This window comes from Lissotriton vulgaris, chromosome 12, assembly GCF_964263255.1.
Source record: "Lissotriton vulgaris chromosome 12, aLisVul1.2, whole genome shotgun sequence".
Taxonomy (NCBI): Eukaryota; Metazoa; Chordata; class Amphibia; order Caudata; family Salamandridae; genus Lissotriton; species Lissotriton vulgaris.
In genome coordinates this window covers 92,833,765-92,856,889 of record NC_141700.1, presented here as the reverse complement: position 1 = coordinate 92,856,889, position 23,125 = coordinate 92,833,765, and the positions used below count along the sequence as shown (strand labels likewise).

Sequence of the window (23,125 nt, the reverse complement as noted above, 5' to 3'; positions counted from 1 at the left end):
GACCATAGCCCTTGTACTTGCAGAGGGCCCATATGAGCACCCCAACCATGGAGAGAGGCGTCTGTGATCAGAGTTTGAGTCGGAGCATCTTGATGAAATGGCACTCATTGCATCAAGTGTGATCTCTTCATCCACCACCGGATAGAATCTTTGGCGGACTGTTGAAGGAGAATTTGATCTTCCCAGCACCCCGTCCTCTGTTTCCACTGATCCTCTAAACACTGTTGCAGAGGACACATGTGCAATCTTGCGTTTGGAACTATAAAGATGCACAATGCCATTGATCCCAGGGGAGAGGATACTTGACGAACTGTCGGGCAAGTGGATTGACGAAGAAGCTGACATTTTGACCTGATTGATAACCACCTCTCCTCTGAAGGACACACGTTTTATTTTTCTGTGTCCAAGAGAGCTCCCAGGTAGTGGATTTGCTGGGTTGGGTTCATTATAGATTTCTTGAAATGGACCTGAAGATCCAACTTGTGCATGAGATGAAGGCATATTGAAAGATGATCTTCCAGACGAACTTTTCAGGAGCCAGTCGTCCAAGTAAGGGTTTATGAAAATCCTCTGTTTCCGAAGGAAGGCAGCAATCACCGCCATACACTTTGAGAACGTTCGGGGAGCTGACTTTAGCCCCAATGGAAGAACTGCAAACTGGTAGTGATGAACAGACACTTGAAACCTGAGAAATATGCAATGTCTTTTTGAGATTGGAACATGAAAATATGCGTCCTTCAGGTCGATGGAACACATCCAGTCCCCCTGATGTAACTGGGGGAATATTTGATGGAGCGCTAACATCCGAACTTCTCCTTTCGAATGAATCTGTTCAACAATCTTAAGTCCAGTATAGGTCTGAATTCTGCATTGGGACCTTTCTTCCTCACCAAGAAGCGGCGGGAGTACAGACCTTGGTTTCTCTGTGGAAGAGGAACTTTTTCTATGGCTTTCTTGCACAGAAGGATGTTTGCTTCCTTTTGCAAAAGCTTTAGATTTTGATGAAATACTGTCTTTGGACTTATGACAGGAGGAGGTCTTTTGAATTTGAGGAGATAGCCATTTTGTATTATGCCGATGACCCACCTGTCCTTTGTCAATCTTCTCCACTCTACCAAGTATAACGCAATGCTTCCTCCTACCAGAGTGGACCACAGGTGCGGAGGAAGATCTCTCTCGTTGCTTTTGAGGCTGTTTCGCAGCAGAGGACTGTTCTGTTTCCTCCTCTGCCTCGCCCAGGTCTTCGCTGTTGAAACTGCAACCTTTGTTGAGACTAGCCCTGGTTTTGCGAAGACCAGTTTGAGGTTTGCCCACGCTGTTGAAACGACCTCTGTCGTAGGGACGAAAACTACGGCGGAACTCTTTTTCTTCTCTAGGCCCATCGCCTTCAGAGTGTCCAGTTCCGCCTTTATCTTGGCCATCTAATCATCTGCAGGAGATCCAAATAATGTTGTCGCGTTGAATGGTAGATTGACTATTTTCCTATGGGCATCTGACTTAAGGCCCGTGAGGCGGAGCCATGCCGACCTTCTGGAACATATGACGTGGGCATAACTGTGTGCTGCAAGATCCGCCACCGCATTTCTACTTTGATTTGCCACCAATCCACCTTCTCCAACAATCTCCAGGAAATCCTTCTGATCTTCCTTAGGGAGCTTCTCCGCAAACCTAGCCATAGAGTCCCATAGAAGACGATCATAGCGACCCAGTAAAGCCGCAGCACTGGCCACTCATGACAGGTCTAGCCGTGTTACACATCCTCCGGCCCAAGGAGTCCATGTTTTTACTGTCTTTCTCGGGAGGAGCAGATGAGACCAATGTAGCTGAATGGGCCTTCCTGGCTGCGGCTACTATAAGAGAATCTAGTGGTGAATCAGGTGCTTTATACTTTTTCGCAACTCTTGAAGGGCCTGAACCCACTGTCGCTGGCGTCAAAAACGTCTTCATTGCGGGTTCCAACAAACCAGGCACCAATGGAAGAAGAGGTCTAGCAGACTACTTATGATGCAAAGTTTCAAATATGACAGAAGACTTCACAAAAGGCACTGCCGTTGTGATGTTGAATTTGCTAGCCCCACGGCACAATACCTCATTGAAGGTTCCTAAATCATCCACCGGAGATAACCTGGAGGGTGGCGTTGATTAAATCGTGGGTGAATAGTCTCTGTAAGACTACCTCGTTGGATAGGAAGATGCAGGAGACCTATGCCTTCTCTCAGGAGTAAGGGACCGATGAGTCCTACTGCGCTCACTAGAACGCGAACGCCTCGTCACCGGAGACCTAGATGTTCTGGGAGAACCACAGCCGGTGGTCCTGAAGCTTCCAAAGTAAGCAGTCTTTCATTAGGACTTGGCTGCATCTTCCAATGGCGGATGCTTTCTAGCCATCTTGGAGACATGTTTACAGGAGGTGTTCTACGCACCGGAGAGCCCTCCAGGGTAACCTGCACAATCTGAATTCCCATAGAGGAAGAAGAGGCTGAATAAGAACTCCGAATAGAATGCGGAGATCTAGAAGCCGAGTAGGAACCTCTCGAGGGACCAACTGTCCATCCCTTGACGTTGAATTCCTAGACGTCGAGCCAGAATGCGCCACAATAGAAGAATCTTTGTGTGGAGAGACTAACCACTGAAGACCTGTCCACAGATGCCCTCGACGTCAGGTCTTGCGACGTAGACCTTGGAGGGTCAGCCAATGCCCTAGACGCCGGCTCAGACCTCAACAAAGACCTATGAGTGGTGCGAGAGGCCGATCTGGAATGTCTCTACACCGACCGCGAGACAGGTGGCGGAGACTTCGACGTAGAGTTCCTCAGCGTTGAATGCTTTTTCGACGTCGACAGGACCCTTTCAAGCCTCGAGCCATGTCTCGACGTCGAACCATGTCTCGATGGCGACCTTGATCTTTTTTCAGGTCTCGACGTCTTATATCTCGACGTCGACCTCACTCTTCCTCTCTACGTTGAACGCCTCACTCTCGACATCGTCCTCACAGCAACAGACACCAAATGCCTCCACGTCGACAAACTTCGACTGCAACCTCTATCTTCACTTCAATGCCGATTTGTGCTTTATCGGCGATATCTTCGATGTCGATGCACTTTTCTCTGGTCTCGAAGCCGACAAACCTGACAGCGATCTAGATTTCAACGTCGAACTCACTTCCTTCGACGTCGACGCTTCCTGATGTCGCTTTTACCTTCAGGAGAAGCAGACCTTCGACGTTTTGTCGGAGAAGAGGGCCTTTCAGATGACAACACACTTCTTGCCCCCTTTTCATGATGTCTTTCTCTCTCCAGAAGTCCTAAAAGTCGAATCATCTTTCTTTCCTTCAAAGTTCTTCTGGAAAGCTTGAGGCAATGATAACATTTTTCAACATCATGTGTGGAAGGAAGACAAACTACACAAACAGAATGAGGATCTGTTTTAGACATCTACCCACAGGAAGGACATTTGTAGAATAAAGGTGGCATAACTGACTAAAACATTTCTGAAAAATTAGACAGAAAAAGTAGAAAAACATCACCAACAGAAAATACGACAGGAAAAAAACAAATTGACTGAAAACAGTCAAATTCAGCAGAGCGCAAGTTCAAGGTTCCTCACAGAACAAGCCGGAAAAAAGAACAAACCTAACTGTCACCTGTGGGGCATGATGGGAGCAGAGGTCCCCCTGGAGGCCATAAAAGCAAAGTGTTCAGATTCTCTGAGTCCTTTAAGGTGAGGTGCCAGTCTGATTTTCTGTACAGAGGTGTTATTTCTTTATGCAGCCTACATAGGCTAATTGCCTTTTATTACCGTTTCCTTGATGAAAATAAAAGGTTTATTCTTTCTGTGGAATGCATTTTAGGCTCCAGCCTTTCTTGCATTGGTTCTATGGTTTATTTTCATTCTGCAGAAAATATGTAACTATGGCTTACATTAGCCTATAGGTTATGGTTGGGCTGCATATTATTAGTGTATACATGTATATGTGTATAATTTTAGTACTATGTACTCTTATTATATATTTACACATATGTATGCATTTAGTTAGGTGTTCCGGGTTCCCGCTCAAGGGCGGAGATAATTCAGTGCTTATGACTATTAATGAGTATCCCCTGGAAGAGAACATAATGTCGGACACAAAATTGGGATGTGTTCTCAATTCTAACACCATAGGCAGATTTACCACAATTTTAAGACTTAACAGGTTCTACTTCAGGGGGAATGTGAACTTTCAAGATTTCCATACAGTTGGTAATTCCAAATGTCCGTATCGTCTGATTTTAGGAGTCGTACAGTCAAATTCAAAGACTGTAGCTTCGTCTGTTGAATCAGGCACTGAAGTCTAGTAAGGAATTTGGTTTGTATGGTAACCTGCAGCGTTCCATGGATAGTTGAAGGTCCAGATACCACCATTGCCTTAGCCAGTACGGCGCTATCTGAATAATTTTGTTTATGACCTGCAAAACTTCACTATCACTGTTAATGCATGTGGGATAGGAAGAAAAGCATTAATCAATAGTGTCAACCAGTTGATCAAAACAGCATTGCCCACTGATGCCCTTGAAGCAATGTCTCTGCATTTTTTGTTGGGTTGTTGCAAAGAACTACGGAAGGGGTTCCAGATCCTCTGAAGATGTTTCTACGCAGTCTAGGACCCATTCATGATTTTCCTCTTTATGTCAGCCAGGGTTTCAAACTCGCGCCTCCCTGTTTGCAGTGTTTGCCTGCATTTGAATTCTTCTCACTTTCAGTGAAGGGAGGCAGGCCTGAGAGCCAGCTTGACCTCTATCAGTTCCAGATTGCTGATGCAAGCATAGTCACAGTCTAACCAAATTCCCAGAACAGCCAGTTGATCTGGGTGCGTTCCCCATCCTGAAAGTGTGGCATCCATTACATTTGCAACATTATATTCTATAGAAAAGGTACCCAAATAGCAAGTTTCTGCCTGTTGCACCACCATGCAAGCAATTGTTCGACAAAAGGAGACTGGTAGTTTGCGATTTCACTTCTTTTTTGTGATCACTTGTCTGCCAGATATTGCAACATTGGTCTCATATGCAGCCTTGCATTAGGGACTATGTAGATGCATGATGCTACTGAAACTAGAATACAGAAGATTTGCCAAGCTGTCATTGTTGGTATTCTGTAGTGTCTGTATTTGGATATACACTTCATTCAAATGGTACCTATGTTTTCTGTCCTAGAAAGGACAGATACTGTACCGGTCTTGAAACTGAGTTTTCTAGGTTCGCTTAGGCTACATTTAAACAGGCCATGTACCTTTATGAGCCAGTCATCCAAAAAAGGGATAGACAAATATTCCTTTCCATTTTAGATGGGTTCCTTCTACCGCGCCCTGCATTTTGAAACCGTACATGGAGTGGATCTTGAGCCCAACAGTAGTTCTGCGTATTAATGGGGGATTGCTCCATACCACAAACCTGAGGTATCGTCTGTGGTGACTTGCTGCAGAAATGCAAAATTAAGCATCTTTTAGATCTATTGCACACATCCAATTCTCCTTTCAGTGAGGACAGATTTGGTGTAAGGCCTGCATTATGAAAATTTTATTTTCTGATGGAAACAAATCTGAGCGTCTTCTTTTGCTGGCCTTTCTTTTATATTAAAAATGATTTCAAGTAAACTATTTGGCGACTGTATGGCACCAGCTCTACTGCATGCTTTTCTAGTGGCACTAGCATTTACTTCCCACAAGATACAAATCTGATGTTTTACAGTTTGTTTTGGAGGAAATGGAGGTGGGACAGCCTTGAATCGTATAGAGTATCCCTTACGTATGATGTTGAACACCTATTTGTCCATGGTTATCAGATTTCAATTGCTCTTCTGTGGGCGGGCTGGTCAGCTAGTTTCAATTCCCTAAAGGAGCCCTTTCCCCTGGAATGTGACATTTATGGAGGAGTGGTTTTTTGATTTCAAGTACTTCCTCTGCTAATGCGGTCTTTGGCCATATCGTTAGAGAGAGATTAGAGAGGGGATTGAATCCTTTAATGGAAGCACCTTCTCATTGGCTTGGACTGGTGCCTGAAGATTGTTTTCTGTTCTTCAAAGCACACTGCATTTGTGTATCCACTTTGCTCTTCATGTGCAGCATTTCTTACACCTTAGGCTTCCAAAATTATGCTGATCCTCAATAAGACTGATTAGCAATCTTAAATGTGGCTTCTGGATTCAAGGTGGACAGTCCAAGCCCGAATGATCTCCTCAGGGACACGCCATTGCTGGAGCTCACTGCGGAATGCTGTCGAATCCACAGCTGCACTTACAACCTAGTTAGACACCAGGGCGCCTTCACTGACTAACTCTAAATAGTTTATCAACTACCTACTCAACGGACACTGGACTCTCACATTCCCGACCAAATTACTCTAATACCTACCAGGAAGCACTGGCATTATTAACTTTTTTTTATTAATGGGTGGAAGCAGTGCAGCACATTTCTCAGGCAGTATCATCCGGTCTCCTACTTTCCCTCTCTGGAGGGAAAATTAACTCCAGTTATGGCTCACGTCTGCACCTAACAGATGTTATTACAATAACAGAGTCCTTCAGAAATTCTGGGTCTTGTTGTGACAGCCTTTACCTTTTCAAACTATGAAGTGTTGCCATTTCTACTGCCACCAGTGTAATAAACTTCTCTTCAGCTACATCCAGCAGCCCTAGAACTAAAGATAGCAGTGGATTGGTCTATTGAATGATTATCACTGTTGGCTGACGAATCTCCATTTTAATATGTAAATTTACAGTTCGCCTAGCGAGCACTGAAATGTGAATGTCGTCCACCGGTGATACTCCGCACATTAAGTTAGCTAGAGATGTCTGAGCAAAGGATGACTGCATATCATCTGAGTCTGAACACAGCAATCTTGGTATTAAAAAAGTTCCATGTCTGTCTTTTCAAGAGTGCTTGGTGATGTCACAACTCCTTGATAATCCTGGGGATTTTTGAGATGGCATACTTTTTTTAAAGGTGTCTTTGAAGTTGTCCTTAACACAGCCTTTCGAGAAGATAGCATAAGTGGTTTCAGAGGGGTTTGTACATGGTCCTCATAAAAAATGAGCAGCCTTAATGGAAACATAGGTAGAGGTGCTGATCTGGGGAAATAAACTGTCCTACTCTGGAGAGAAAGCCTCGGAGTACTCGCCTCTTAAATCTCCGAGGTTCTTCCTTGTTAATGGTGATATGGAGGAAGATGAAAAAACTTATGTTATTTTGGATGAGGTTACTTACTGAGCAGGCATCTTTCTTGAAAGTAGAATTGATGTCAATGGCACAGACTGGAGCCAAGGTGATGCAGTAGAGAACAGTCTCTGGAGACAGTGACAAGGTCAATTGGGAGTTCTTTGTCATAGTTGAATGTGTCAGAGGATTGGTTGTCACTTTGACAGCGTAGCTGTTCTGGTCAGCTTTGTTCGAGAGCCTTTTTGACATAAAAGTTGCGAAGCACGTTTTGAGACGATGTGCCAATGATCCATCCTTCAACAGTGAGCACAATGTTACTCTAGGAGGCAACTGGCAGTATAATGCCCTACGGGAAGGAGAACCCCCCAGTCTCGTAAATAGACAGGCTGCATTTTCACCCTCATGTAGACAGACAGTTTTGAATTTCAGATGCTGCATTGCAAAAAAACAAAAAAAAAAACGACATTTTGAAACCATACAATCCACATTCAGGAAAGCTATTGCCATGGATAGGCTGCATAACATGAACAGATGGAGAAAAGCACTTTGTGCTGTTAATTTCATGGATAAAAAAAAATATAAGAAAATATTCCAAAGTCCATGCACGTAGCGGGCAATTAGCCTAATTTTTATGATTAATGAAGAACCTACGATATAGAAGCAATTTTTATGGGTAAAAAATAAATCTGGGTAGACTAGAAATACATTCGTGGCTCAATCATCAGGAGGTCTTATATATACTTATACCGTTGGTGTAAACACACCAAGTGCCACAGACCTGGGAAGTCACAGACCTCTTTACCCCACATCTAGACCTCCTGGAAAGGGCTCGGTGTTCAATATAGGTACTGAGCTGAACTATTTAAAACCACAGTCACCACTAACATTTATTTGGAAACTGGTTACAGTGATGTCAGAACACATCTCAAACAGAACCTTGCAATCAATGGAGAGCACTGCCAACTTGTGGCAAGCTTCATGGGAGAGGAACGTAGACACCGTGAAGGTATTTCTGACCGTTAACTCCTATGGTTGCATTAAGGTCTACCAAAATGCAATTGCCTGTAAATATTGCTCTCTTCAGCCATACTAAACTGAGGAGTTCAGGAATATATTTGGATTCACAATGATATTGACAACTTTAATACAGTGAGGGGTCTAGTCAACTGATTTAACCCGAACTAGATAAATCGAGGTAAGAGTGATTTCAAACAACAAACCAAAGGAAAGAAAATGGAATAAAACAAAATGTGTAGAAATGTGCACACATTTCATTCCAACATCATTTGATGAACATTTGTTGTAGGTTGAAAAAGAGCAGCACACAAAGCGAATCCTTACAAGGACTTCATCACATATTGAAAAAAGTACCCATCCTTCCTTCAATACAAAACCCACCTTTGCCAACTTCACTTCCTTTTCAGATCCTGTCACAGTGATAAGCCTGGTGAGGGCCAGCTTGCAGTCTCCAGGTTCACGGTCACAAACTATTTTAGCTCCTGAACTCTTACAAATGCTTTTCACTGTGTCTCCACCACGACCTGCAACAGAGTGCATTTAACACGAATCACTTTCAAATTTTCTCTAAGTATCAACCATGTAACCCTCCTCAGAGTTTAATGACTAGGACTGATTCAAGCATGCAACTATGACAGTTCCAATGCTGGAGTACTAGGCTCACTGGTACGCAATCCTTTCCTACTCCATTTTGGTATAGAATAATTTTCATAAATGGTATAAAAGAATAACTATCTTAAACCAATCTTATAAGTAGCAGAATAATTATGCAAGCAGATGAAACAGGAAACTGTGACCAAGTATAACATCTGTGAAGAGTTACAGTCTCCAAAACATTTAGAAAAAAGTTGGCCTGATTACCAGTTGACGTTCCCAAAAATACAAGGAATGGGGACATTTCTCAGTAGAGCAGAGGTGGCCACTTTCACTCCGGGCAAGTGGGCCCTGTGCTGACCTGGATGAGTATGTAAACATTCTAAAAGTAGGTTATGGTGCAAGACCATATCCACCTGAACGATAACTTATGCAAATAGCTCCTAAATTCACAAAGCGCTGTCTTTGCAGGTATTTTGTATAGTCATAATAATGGTGGCACCTCTTAAAATCGAAGGTTTGAAGAGTCTTAGTGCTTTATAAGAAGGACCCGAAAGAATGCAGTCATTTAGAAACAGTTATCCCAGATAAAAAAAAGGGAAAAAAAAAGGTTTGTAGGCTTGAAGGTGACTTATCCTCCTACCCAATTCTATTACTACTAAAAAGGCAAATATACAATTACAATGTTAAAGGTTCACTCCATGCACAGACACTAAATGTATGATCATTAAAATAAAAAGGATTTTGTTCAAACTTTGGTTTCCTAATTAGGATACAGCCTTGAAAAACTATTAGGAAATCCTAGAAAATTTTAATTGTTACCATAAAATATGCTGGAGAATGATATTCTTGATCAGTTATAATGGAGGTCTAATGAACCTTACTGGAAGTAAAAAAAAACGTTAGTTTAGCCAGGTAAAGAAGGTAAGACAGTATACAATTTCCTCCTAGCAAGTTATAAGGTCCACCTGCCCCACTAGACAATAAATGGAGAATCTTTCACCTGATGGGGTATGTTTATTTTTAGGAGGACTGATTGGCTTTTTTCATGAGTTAATCGCTCTCACCTGTGAAGTGGAAATGTTTTGTTATTGAACTACCAAAGAGTCAGAAAATCAAGATAAGTGATTTATGTGTGGGATGGAAAATTTGGCTAAATGGCATAGTGAGAAGGCCTCACTCTTAGTTTAAATGGAAAAGTGCAGGATTGCTGGGTCACATCGATTGGGACAATCAGGAGCAGAGAGGATAATTTTATTTTGCCTGTCTTCGCTTGCTAATCACTGTTGGGAGCAAGGAAAGGAACAGAAAAAGCTCTGCCCAACTGCTAGTCAAAACAAGTTACTCACCTGTACACTGTGGTTCTCCAGTATGGATATCTTTTATAGATTCACATGCTTGAATTTTCCCCGTCGTCATGGTGAAAGTCCTGCGGTAACAGTAATAAAGCAGTGTGAAAGCATTACCATTATACTCCTTTGAAAAACACTAGCAGTTAGTAGCTAATTCACATTGATTTAATACACCCAAACAGGCATCCCTTGCAGAGTCACCATACCTTGGATTTCTAGCACAGGTGTAAATATAATAGAGGTATGCAATTGGTGAGCTCGAAAGGGGAGTAGGGAGGGACTCATGTGAATCTATAAATGATATCAATATAGGATAACTACAGAGTACAGGTAAGAGACTTGCTTTTTTCTCCAGTAAGTTATCTTTTATAGATACACATGCTTTAAAGAGTAGCAAGCAGTATCCAAAAGGCAAATGCGGCGGGTAAGGCGAACCATCCCACTTAAAACGATGGTTGAAAGAAGAGATTGGAATTGCAGAAAATCAAAAACGCACATAGCATTGCATTAATTCACTAAAATGAAAGTACAAAAATGATTAACTATCAAATATTATAACATAGAAATTTGTAGGTGCATACCTTATGCGAACAGTCTTCGCAGGGCAGCCTGGCCGACTGCTACATCCACCTTACTCTAGGCATTAATGTTATGTCAATGTATGGACATTCGCCCATGCCACTGCCCTGCAGATGTTGGGTAGAGAAACTCCAGCAAACAGGGCTGAGTCGCTGCCACCTTCCGAGTTGAGAGAGCCTTCACTTTTGCGTCTAGCGGACATCCAGCCTTCTCATGACAGAATATTAGTTGAGGAGACCCAGCAAGCTATTCTAGCCCGCGTTAAGGCCCGACTTTCTGGGAGTAGAGAAAGAAATGAGCAATGGAGTACATTTACGGAAAGCCTTTGTCCTTCGCCAGTAGAATTTAAAACAACATTTAAGGTCTAGTGAGTGTAAAGCTCAGAATCACTAGTTCGTGGAGATTAAATGCTGCAGGCACCTTGGGATCGAAACAAGGATTGGTCCGTAGGACTACTCGGCACTCAAGGAACTTTAGGTAGATTATGTTGTGGTAAAAGCCTTATTCTCACTAATACGTCTAGCAGATGTAACGGCCAACAGAATTGCCACCTTCCATGAAAAGAATTTTAAGTGGCATTTGTGGCTCAGCTCGAATTGAGACCTCATGAGCTGTGATTAGACTGTATTTAGCAGCCAGAGCACTGGAGGAGGCTTAACAGGTGGGAAGCTCTGAATAGACCTTTCATAAACTCCTTCACAGGTCTGTTAAAAAACAAGGATAATTGACCAGAACGTAGTCTGTATCTGGAGATGGACGCCAGGTGCAGCCTAGTCGATGAATAGCGAAGGCTTGATTTGACGAGATGTAGAAGGCAGGGTAGAATCCCTTCAGGCTTAGTGGGGAAAGGATAATAAAACAGATGCACCATGACCAGAATCTCTTCCATTTTGCGGAGCAGCACTTGAGTATAGAAGAGTATAGAAGTAGCTCGGGCTTTCTGAAGTTACATTCGTCATCAATTGTTAAAGCTCCAAATTGTGCGTGGTGAGGAGCCAGGATGACAAATGGAGAGAGTGAATCTGTGGCTGAACCACTTGGCCCAGGTTCATCGAAAGGAGATCCTCTGTTGGCCAGAACTGAATTGGAGAGCACGCTGATAAGCGATGCAGCATGGTGTACCAGTATTGCCACAGTCACACCGGGGCGATTAGGTTGAGCCAGCAATTGTAAATCTTGGAGGTGGACTTCCCATCCCTCAATGTGAGAGTCTGATGTTGTCAACAACACCTTTGGTTTTGTCAGGAGGAAGGACAGAACCCAGAGAGATGTTGTCTTTGACCATCCACCAGGACATTGCTGAGGTAATTCCTGAGGTCATCAAAATGATGTTGCCAAAAGAGCGCAAGCCCAATAAGCTTAGAGCTACTCTTCAAGAGGCCTAATTCATAAGCAGTAATTTGGGATTATCGGGATGCAGAATGACATCATGCCTAGCATGGATTAGTAGGTCCTTACAGAAACAGACCTTTTTGAAGACCGTGACTGCTATCTTTTGTAGGCGTAAAATCCTTTTTTCTGTGGGGAAAAAGCCTTTGAAAACTTGGTTGCTCCTGAAAACATTAGCGACCTGGAAGGGATTAAAGACAATTTCTCCCTGTTAAGATCGATACCTGGATATTGAAAAAGTTGTACACAGGCGTCTGGATTTTCTGGCCACCTGGAAGGATGGAGCTTTGACAAGGCTTAGAGAGGCTGCCATCGGCACCATGCACATGGTGAAGACCCTGCATGCCGACTTCAGTCCGAAGGGAAGTACCTTTAATTGGTAATGGCACCCTGCCACCTTGAACCGGAGTAACCTTTGGTGCTTTGGATGTATGGGGATGTGAAGATATGCATACAGAAGATCCAGGGAGGACATATAATTTCCTGTATCCATGAGTAGCAAAATCTCCAGGAGAGAGAATCGTGAAGGGTTTATTTTTGATGAATTTGTTCAGTAACCGGAGGTCCATTATTTGCCTCAACTTTCCCGACCTTTCTTGATTATAAAGTTGGAGTAGAAACCCAAATTGTGTGGCACCTCTTCGATTGTCTGGAGAGAGTAATTTGATTTCTTTTTTGAGAACTAGAAGATGACTGAGGTCTTCAGCGGAGGCTAATGTGGTGGTGGTTGAACAAATTCCATGATGTGACCGTGCTGGAATAAGTCTAACACCCATGTGCCGGAAGATATGTGCTTCAATTGATTGAAGAATTTTCATAAGATTGAACCGAATTGTTATGGGACTGCGGTGACATGGGCCTGAGATTCCTCATGGTCTCCTGTTGGTATCCTGAGACCTTCCTCCTGATGCTGCACAGACATCCTGACACTCTAGAATAAGCGGGCGTTGAGTTTGGTCGGTAAGCCAGAGTCAAATACTGTGATGATCGCCTCTGCTGGTAATAGGGTTGAAAACGCTGCTGCGTTTGTGGTCAAGAGAGATACTGTCCTCTTCCTCTGCCCCGAAAGAACGAAAATGTACTCTGCTGTAACCTCCCCAGCGATTTAGCAGTGTCAGTATCCGAATTTGATTCACTGTAGTGCGTTGTCAACAAGCTTTCAAAAAGATATTTCGCCAATACAGATCTAGCACTTAGGCCTGGCCTTCTGGGTAGAATGTTGTTGCCTTAAGCCAACCTGGTCACCTCAATACTGCTGCTCCAGCCATCTGCCTGAAGGTGGTGGATTTAATATCCATTGCTATATCAATTCTCATAAGAGTCGCTCACCTGCCGATGAAATGAAATGTCCTTTGTCTCCTTCTCCTCAGTGAGATATTCCAACAGAGACGAGATGGCAGACCACATCTGATGCTCATATTTCCAAAGGATAGCCAGAAGTTGGAGGCTCTGATGGAAGTAGCAGTCAGCATGAAGAACCTGTAGCCAATGTTATAGAGCCTTGTTATAAAACAAGGGGTAACCCAATTATAGTCAAAGGACCTGGGTATCAAGTGTTATAATCAACAGTTGGTCCTAGACGTAAATTCACCATGCAACACAGTTCCTATTGTACTAAATTATTTCTTTTTAGTCAACTTTGGATTGAATTGCTAAGATTGTTTGAAAAAACATGACATGATAGATATAATGGCCCAGAATGTCAATTGATACATAAAAAGCACCTGAAACAATGAAATCTCAATCGAGTCCAAAGGACTCTTATTTAATACACATTTTTGAAAAATGGCAGATTTATAAAATTATTTACAAAACCAAGGGGTTCTAATATAAATAAAGTGCACAGAAAAGAGTGAGTGTAAGTGCTCAAGTGATTGATCAAGGGGATCAATGAAACAAAGTGAAAATGATTTATATACAAGAATGAGCCTGCCCTGACTAATAGCGGGCAAAAAAAATGTAATTCTTTTTCACTGGCTCGTGGTTTTAAAGTCCTCCATATTCCTTGATTTGCACTACTGGCAAGGGGATTAGGGGGGAGGAGGGGGGGGGGGGAGGACAGGAAATTGCAGGTGCAGGCTCCAAAGGAGAGTGTCGACGTTTAGAGTCAGGGCAGGCTCATTCTTGTATATAAATCATTTTCACTTTGTTTCATTGATCCCCTTGATCAATCACTTGAGCACTTACTCTCACTCTTTTCTGTGCACTTTATTGATATTAGAACCCCTTGGTTTTGTAAATAATTTTATAAATCTGCCATTTCTCAAAAATGTGTATTAAATATGAGTCCTTTGGACTCGATTGAGATTTCATTGTTTCAGGTGCTTTTTATGTATCAATTGACATTCTGGGCCATTATATCTATCATGTCATGTTTTTTCAAACAATCTTAGCAATTCAATCCAAAGTTGACTAAAAAGAAATAATTTAGTACAATAGGAACTGTGTTGCATGGTGAATTTACGTCTAGGACCAAATGTTAGAGCCAGCATCCCTGCACATGGTGAGGAAGGATTCTTTGATACCCTAGAAGCGGCCTGCATGATGATAGAGTCAGGTCGAGGATGACCAATGAGGCATGTTGGGGCACTCAGGAGCTTTGTATTTTTTATCCAGCTTGAGAACAAACGGCAGGAATGGAGGCCGGCATTTTCGTTAATTTGAGGCCTTCTTGCCATAACAAAATTCACAATAGCAATGGCACAAGTGTGAATTTGTGTTGCGTTAAAATCGTAAAGGAAGCACTCTGCTACTGGTGGAATTGAAAAGGATGGCATAGGCGCAACATAATCATACTATTCATCATGGGAGTCAGGGTCTAAATGCAGATTTCCTTCCTCCAATTGTTGGTCATCACCGTCCTGTCCATTATCTGAGATTGATAATGGGGTGGTATATTTTCATTCTTGGATAGTGAAGGTGCGCTTTGTAGTGCAGGAATGACAATAGGGACTTTCTGTGTATGACACTACCCGTCTTCAAAGACCAACTTCCGCCGACGTGACCATCAACGTGGTTGAAGTAGCCTACGAGACAGTCGACGGTGCGCCTGATCCTGAAGAGATGGAGGCCATAGACAGAGTGCTTCGTCAACTGACTATTTCCTTGAAGAGGGCTCCTTGAAGGGAGTGTGAGTGCAGTTGGTGGAGCTGAACCAGGTCTTTGATATGTTGCAGAAGGGCCAGGCAGTTCCTTTTGCCCTCTTTTCCTCAGACGTTTGTCTTGAGACTTTATTTTTTTTTTTTTTTTTTTTTTAGAGTCTATGACAAGAGGTTTGTTCTTGCTCCTTATTTTTTCTAGCGGAAGTATGAGGTTTCTCCTTGCATTCAGAGCCTGTTTTCTTGGCAGACTCCTTCTCTGCAGATAGAGAAGCAGCCTACCCTCTCGAGCCTTGAGGGTTTTTGCAGAAAATGTACAGCAGTTCTTGCATTGCCTGGGCTTATTGTCTGTATAAAGGCAATATAGATTCTCTTTGTGTGGATCCTGAGAGTAAAGTCTACATTTTTCATAAGTCTTGCAGGGCCTAAACAACCCTTTATAAGACTTCGAAATTCTGCAGAAAAAACAGGCAAACACTTCCCAACTGTACCTCAGATGAAGCTTTGTAGTGAAGTGATAAACTGGAAACAGCAAATTCAAGAGGGTAACAATTTAAACACTGACTAAGCAGAGCTCAGGGAGCCCCCCCCCCCCCCCCCCCCCAACACATGATGTGCGGTAAGAAATCTGAGGTATGGCAGCTCTGCAGAGGATGAGTGCTCCAGGGTCTCTGCTCTGATTGATTTAATACACCCAAACTTCTGTCAATGTGAATTTGCTAACTGACAGTTTTTTCCAATGGAGTCTAATGTTAATTCTTTTGACACTGCTTTATTACTGTTACAGTGGGACTCCCACCATAACAACGGGGAAGATTCAAGCATGTGAATTTAAAAGATACAATACTGGAAAACTACAAGTATACAAAATAGTGCTGAATGGAATGCTTGAATTCATCTCAACCACGGGTAATCACTCAGGGCAGCATCCCAATCTATTGTTAGTTTGCACACCAGGTCACCTCGTTTGGACACAGCTACATGCAAATCAGTCTCAACCCTGCCCCACTAGGAATAGTCCAAACTGAACTGCCAATTCCTCCCAGAACCAAAACACAAGCAACCCGGGACCGGTTTCGCCCTGGTTATGGTCTCAACCAGGTACAGCGTTGTTCCACTGACCGTTCACGGGACCCCCATCTGGGCATAACCGTCCCATTTAGGGCATCACAATAAGTATACAAAACAGTAATGGAACAGTCAATTTATAGTAACAGCATTAGTAATTCGGTAGAAGAATACAGACACAGATTTAGAAGCACAAACATTACATCCAGCAGAAGAGTCGATTGTCCAGGAACTGCCAGGCCACAGTGTATCCCTATACTCTAGAATTGCTCAGAATGTATACCACAACATGAATTATCCTCCTCTTTAACTAACGCCCCAGGTACACATTATAAAAGAATAAATAATGCTTCTGCAATCACTTTAGAATAAGATTGTCTGAGAATGTGGAAGCATAATCTTTGCTTTTTCATTTTTTTCTCAGAGGCAGAGATACATTTTTGGGAAAACACATTAATGGTGCCTATTTATTTTGCAGCCACTTGTGTTCTAGCATGGGACTGCTGAGCAGGTTTCCTTCTGAAATCACACCAGGGAGATATTACATGGTAGCATTCGATGTCATATGTATGTGCCACTCAAGAACAATCTACATCATGTAACAGTCCATTCATATACTAAACCGAAGTGGTTGTACCCATGTGAAGTAGAGCAGAGTTTGAGTTGCCTGCCAGCAAGTGGGCAGCTCACATTTCAGCATGCAGACATTGGTTTCCTTGGTAACCATTCATCTTATTTAGCCATAATATACATGTTGACTTTCCAACCATCCAAGGAGGAGTCCATTACTATTGGCTGTCCCACCAGTGGTACATGGATTGCAACCCCACGTAACAAGTTCTTTCAACAACAATATGAGAAGTATTGGGTAGTGGTATAATCCAGTTACAATTCCCTGCACACCGGTTCCACTGGTATCTCAGTCTTGAGGCATCTTGATAAATCTAGTTTTTGGTACAAGAAAAAGGCACAACACAGCATAACCATGAAGGGAGGATATTTGTTTGACTTTGGGTGAGTGTAATTTCAAGATAGTTTTATTTGCTTTGCACATACAACAGTCTGCCTCCCAAAGTAAACACTTACATTCCTGGTTTCCAACACAACTAATAAGTACTGAATGCTATGTATAGGAGTGAGATTATTTCACACATTTCTGTGTAGATTTAGATCTTGAAGGAAGAGTATTGTTATGTTCAATTCCTATCAAACCTTCTCTTGAAAAATTGGTACTGAGATAGTCAACAGTGAACATTCCTTTACAGTTAAGCAAAGGTACTTCCATTTGTGTACACCAGGATAAAAAAAAAAACAATTGAGCAGTCGTGGCAAACAAAGGGAAACTACTCTCTACTGATAAGGATTCTAAACCATCTTGATTCTTAACCAGCCTATATGCCTGGATCAGACTGGGATACAACCGTAGGGGTCTTTGAAAATCAATAGGACGGATGCGATCTCCTAGATGTAGATGAGAAAATATCAGGCGACGCACCAACATCCTAATCTTATATCCCTTGGTAGACTTATTCGGTGTAGTCATGTAAAGTATTAGAGAAATAGGAGTATAGATTATTTTCCCTCAGGATCTTCTGAACAGGTTCAACTGTAATCTTAATAAGATGCACAATTCATGAAACAGCCAGTTCACAAGACATTTCAATCTGATTTGATATCCATTTCTCACAATATTTAGCCACCATCTGCCTCTCATTATCTGGCAATCTAGGAGATGTTTTGTAATGCTGCCCCAAAATAGGGGATGTAGGTGCATCAGTGGGGGCAGGATGAAGAGGGTTTTGAGGTCGCTGAAACATTTCAAGCAAGAGCTGAGAGTTGCTTCGCTAGATGGCTTCTAATTATGGCAGAAGAGTTTCCAATCTTGCTGCTGCTTCTGTTGTAGTCTTTGGCAGCATAGTGTATGGCTACTGGGTGCTAGACTGTGTTCTACCCTTGAAAAGAAAAGCTAAACTATTAGAGAAAAAAATGAATTCCTCAGATCTAGTTTAATCTGCAGTATCTTTATCGGTAGGAGATTAAACAGTAGACCCCACTAGTGAAAGAGGGAATGAGAGTGAAGCATTGACCCAAAATGCATTTGGCGAGAGCCCTAAAGAAAGAAAAGTTAATTACCTATACCTACTGTTCGCCAGCACTGGCATCTTTCATAGATTTACATGCTAGAATAATTCCCAGTGGTCAGACTGGAAACCCCACTTAAGCACTGTTACCATAAAATGTGGGCCTTACACTCAATAAGTCAGAACTTTCCAATAGACTTTAGTAACCAATCCACATCATTATAAGAGCCAAACTACAGCCAGAGACCAGCAGCCTCATGCATTCCCTTGCCAGGCTTTCTAGCTTGTAACATGTTCATATAGCAACTTCTCGAAGAAGCATGACAAGGGGAGGAGGGTGAGTCGTAAGTGAATCTATGCAATATACAAATACTGGAGAACCCAAGCTACAGGTATGCAACTTTTTTTACTTCTACAGCACTGGATCTTTCATAGATTTACTTGTTTGAATAAGATCATCACTGCAGTTTATAAAATAGCAATGTAAAATGTAAAAGGTTTTCAGAGCACTGCCCTTCCCACCGCCACATCCTTATTGGAATCAACATCTATGAAGTAATGCTTCGCGAAAACATCACTTTCCCCATGTCCAAGCCCTGCAAATTTCTTTAAGAGACGGTTCAACAAAGAGGGGCTGCTATGGCTCTTGTGGAATGTGCTTTAACTAATCTTGTCAAAGTCTTTTTTATAAGATCATATGGCTTTGTTACACATGACACAACCAATCTTTCTAAATTCTACAAATAAGTTGGGTTTTCTGAAGTCCTTTGTTGCACTTAAGGAAAATAAGACATCTAATCACATCTAAACAATCTTTCTGCTGCTGATGTCCGATCAGCAAAAAAAGTTGCCAAAACTATTCTTGGTTTCATATGGAATGAAGGCAGGATCTTTGGGATGAATTTTGGGTTGGTTCTAAAAATCACCTTATCCTTCATGAAATGTAAAAAAGGTCTCTTTAAATGATAATGCTTGTAATGCTCTGCTCTTCTGGAGGTGAAGGCTAGCAGGAAATCTGATTACCAAGACACATACCCAATAGTTGCCTTATGAATAGACTAAAATGATTGCAGTATTGCCAATATTGTTTTCAGTTTCATTTCAGAAGCCAAATTTGGCACAGACAGAAAGATCCTAAAAAGTCCCACAATGAACGGTTTGATTTTCTGTGAAAATTAAAATAACTGGACAGGTTCTTAAATATTGTGAAATCGCATCCAGGTGAACTTTAATTGAGACAATGGGAAGACTAGCATTAGCCAAGATTAAAGGGTATGGTAGGATTGCATGAGAAAATATCACATGGATTAAGTTTTTTTGCTTTTAGATTATAAAACTAAAACGTTTCCATTTTGAATGATATGTTTTGATTGTCAACTGTACTTATGCTGTTTTCAAAAGAGTTTTCGGGGATCTGCGGGTGCCCACATTTTACATCCTGGTGAGCCATACTGCAAACTCTAAGGACTGTGGCTTGTGATGCACGATCTTTCAGCTGTTTCTTGACCATATAAGTGGATCCCTCTTACACTGGATGTGTTTGAAACATGTTCCATAGATCTGCATACCGGTGTAGACCGGCCCATGCTGGGGCTATCAGGATCATTATGCAGTTGTACACTTAAGCTTTGCATATGACCACGGTTATTAGATGAGCTGGTTTATTAGAAAGACTCTGGAATAGTATCCTGTTCCTCTTTGAACCTGAGGGACTTTTTCAATTGCTCCTTTTTTCAACATCAGATTGATCTGGGAAAACAATTCTTTGAGATGAGCTGGAGGTGGGCCCTTTGGGGGAACATTTGGAGGAAACTTTTCGAATTAGAGGGCATGGCCCTTGGCCACAATGTCCAAGACCCACCTGTCAGACATTAGAGGACTATTTTGAGTAGAATTTTGAGATTCTTACTCCAATTTTTATGTGGGAATGCCGCAGTAGTGGTGGCAGGTGATGAAACTCAGTCTTTTATATGAATCCTTTCCGCGGTAGGCAGGCTTTCTTTTGTTTTGGGAATAATTTGTGTTACGCTGGCCGTAAGACTGGAAACGTTGGGATTGGTAACGTTGATTCCTGTGTATGTAGGAAGATTGCTGATTATAACCTCCTCTAGTAGTGGACCATCCATGTCCTCTCGCACCCCGAAAGAGCGGATTCCGAAATTGTTAGGTGCCAAGGTACCTGGCTGTTTCCGTGTATTTTTTGATTGTCTGCAAGGCTTCCTCTACCTGCGGGGCGAACAAAAATTTCCCATCGAAAGGCTAGTCCAATACCTTAGCTTGCACCTTCTGGCGAAATGAAGTTGCTTTTAGCCAGCCTTGCCTGCGCAGGACAGCAGCCCCCGCTAACTGTCTGAATCCAGTCGAAGCAACATCAACTGCAGAGTCAATAATCTCAGCAGAGATTCCCTCACCCTCCTGCAGTATTTTCCGAGCTTCTTCTTTGGAAGCCTTCTGCTTTGGAAGGTTCTGGAAGCATGTTGATATATGGAGAGATGTCAGACCACATTTGCCAGTCGTATCTGCCCAGAATGGCTAAAGAGTTGGGAGCCTGGACTGTAGTTGCTGCCATTGTAGATACACTCTTCCCAATCGCATCCAGACGCCTGCCGTTTCTATCCGGTGGGGCTGCGATTGGGGAGGAAGGATTTCTGGATCGCTTCTGTGCAGCTTGTACGATCACCGAATCCAGCTGGGGACTTTTCAGGAGCCTTATATCTATTCTCTGCAGTACTGGAGGGATAGATGCAGGAGTGAACATCACCTCAAGTCCCTCTTTCCAGATGAAATCAATAATTGGTATTGACTTAGTCTGCTTCCTTGGCTGGTCCTTGAAATCATAGAGGAAGCATTCCTGTTGTGTAGTCTCCATCTGAATATGGAAATGTTGTGTAGCTCTTTCCATAATAAGATGGAGTCCTCCAACATCCACTGGACGTGAATCTGCGGTAACCGGAGGAGAAGGTGTTTGAACCTGATAATCGTCCCACTCCGACAAGGATCTGTCATCAACTTCACCTTCTTCTCTCTCTTCGTCAGAAGATTGGTGTTCTTCAGGATGATGGGAAGCTACAGCCGAAGGAGGCCTTGGAGACCTGAAATCCGACATGGATGTTAGAACCACAGGCGTAGGAGGCACAGAGTCCGCTGACTCAGAAGGTTGAAAACGCCTGCAATAGTCATTTAGCATGTGCTGTAGATTCGTTAGCAATGCTACCGGCATCTGAGCTGTGGGGACACAACTAATGGGTGATGTCACATGCTCAGGCGAAGGTTGGCCATCTCGATAGTCCTCTTCTTGGTACTTTATATGCAATTCCGAAGGACTTGTTGCTGTTCCAAACCTTTCATCTAAATCAGAATCTTCCTCACCATCACCAGAATCCAGCAACTTGTCAGAGACCTGTAAGGGTACTGTTTGAGGTGACGGGTGTAATGGAGATAAAGGTTCTAGTACAGAACGGCGTCTCTGAAGTAAGGAAAGCTTCGGTGTTGATGTAAAAGCCGTAGAAGGTGACCAAACCTGCATGGTGGTACAAGTAGACAGTTGCGGCGTCGACTGAGGCATCATCGACTGGCTCGTCGACGGAGGCTTGGATTCTGATAAGGTCGTCGCCGATGGAGCCTTCGTCGACGATCTAGTTATCTGGTTTTATATCGCAAAATTTTTTAACAAACTTTTAATGTGTCTTAGGTGTAGGTTTTATGAACTGAATTGTAATAACTAAACATGTATTTAATTTCCAATATATATTTGTAATGTGTGGAAGACGAAGTTTTGTATTGCTTTTTATGGTTTTTATTAACCGAAATAAAGAACTTTGACTGACTGACTAGTCGTAGACTGTGTAGGTGTCGTCGACAAAACGGGATGGTAGTCAACGACGAGGGAGCAACCGTCTACGGGGGCGTTGACGATTAAGCTGTCATCGACGGGATCTTTTTAAACTTGGCCGTCGACGGGACACTGGCGATAGCAGTTGAAGACTCGCTCATCAACGAGATAGGCTTGACCGAGACAAAGACGGAGGAGACACGGTCTACATTATCATCTCTGGTTTAGGCAAAGAGAAAGTTACCGTAGTCGTAGATGTTGCATCGACGGAAATGTTAGTTGACGAAGGAGTCGTCAACAACAGGGTCTTCTTCTGAGGCAAAGTCTTCTCAGAAGTTGATTTTTGAGGTAAAATTTTGGTCGCTCTTCTCGGGGGTGTGGATGGCAAAAGTTTGCTCTTAGCAGGGGGAGTAGCCTTAGAAGTAGAAGGCCTCTCAGACCCCTTAGAAGATTGTTGCTTTTTCACAATCTTGGCCCCAGAAGATGATAACACCTCTTCAGCAGCTCTCTTCCTAGAAGCTGTAGTAGACCCAGAGGCAATACTACCTGCCTCAGAAACCAGATTATCTTGATCCTTGAGCTTTTGTAGCCACAAAAGCAAGTGGCCCTCCCTGTCCCAGAGGGTCTTCTGAGGAAAGGTCCTACATATCTTGCAGTCCTTCACCTGATGGTCCGGGTACAGGCAGTAAATGCACTTCTTGTGGGGATCTTCTTTGAAAAGCCGGAGCTTACCACAAGAGTCACAAGGCCTGAATAAAGATTTTACAGGAAGACATCCTAAAATCCAAGATCTTAAAGGAAAAAGAAGTACTGAGCAGAGCTCAGGGAGACTCACTTCACACAACGTGTGGTAGAAAATCTGAGAGCCCGAGCCTCTGGGGCAAACCTTTTGGTGGGTGCTGTCGCCTGATTGGCTGCAGTTT

At 42.8% G+C, this 23,125-nt stretch overlaps 1 protein-coding gene across 3 annotated transcripts in view; it reads right to left on the bottom strand.

The window, feature by feature from the left end:
* LOC147673477 (tudor and KH domain-containing protein-like) overlaps window positions 1-23,125 on the bottom strand; it is a 619,192-nt gene that overhangs the window by 426,609 nt on the left and 169,458 nt on the right. For all 3 annotated transcript variants that reach the window (XM_086947328.1, XM_086947327.1, XM_086947329.1), the window contains exon 4: window positions 8,591-8,733. In XM_086947328.1, the coding sequence (XP_086803454.1) occupies window positions 8,591-8,733 (143 nt within the window). The remainder of the gene's footprint in view (window positions 1-8,590; window positions 8,734-23,125) is intronic.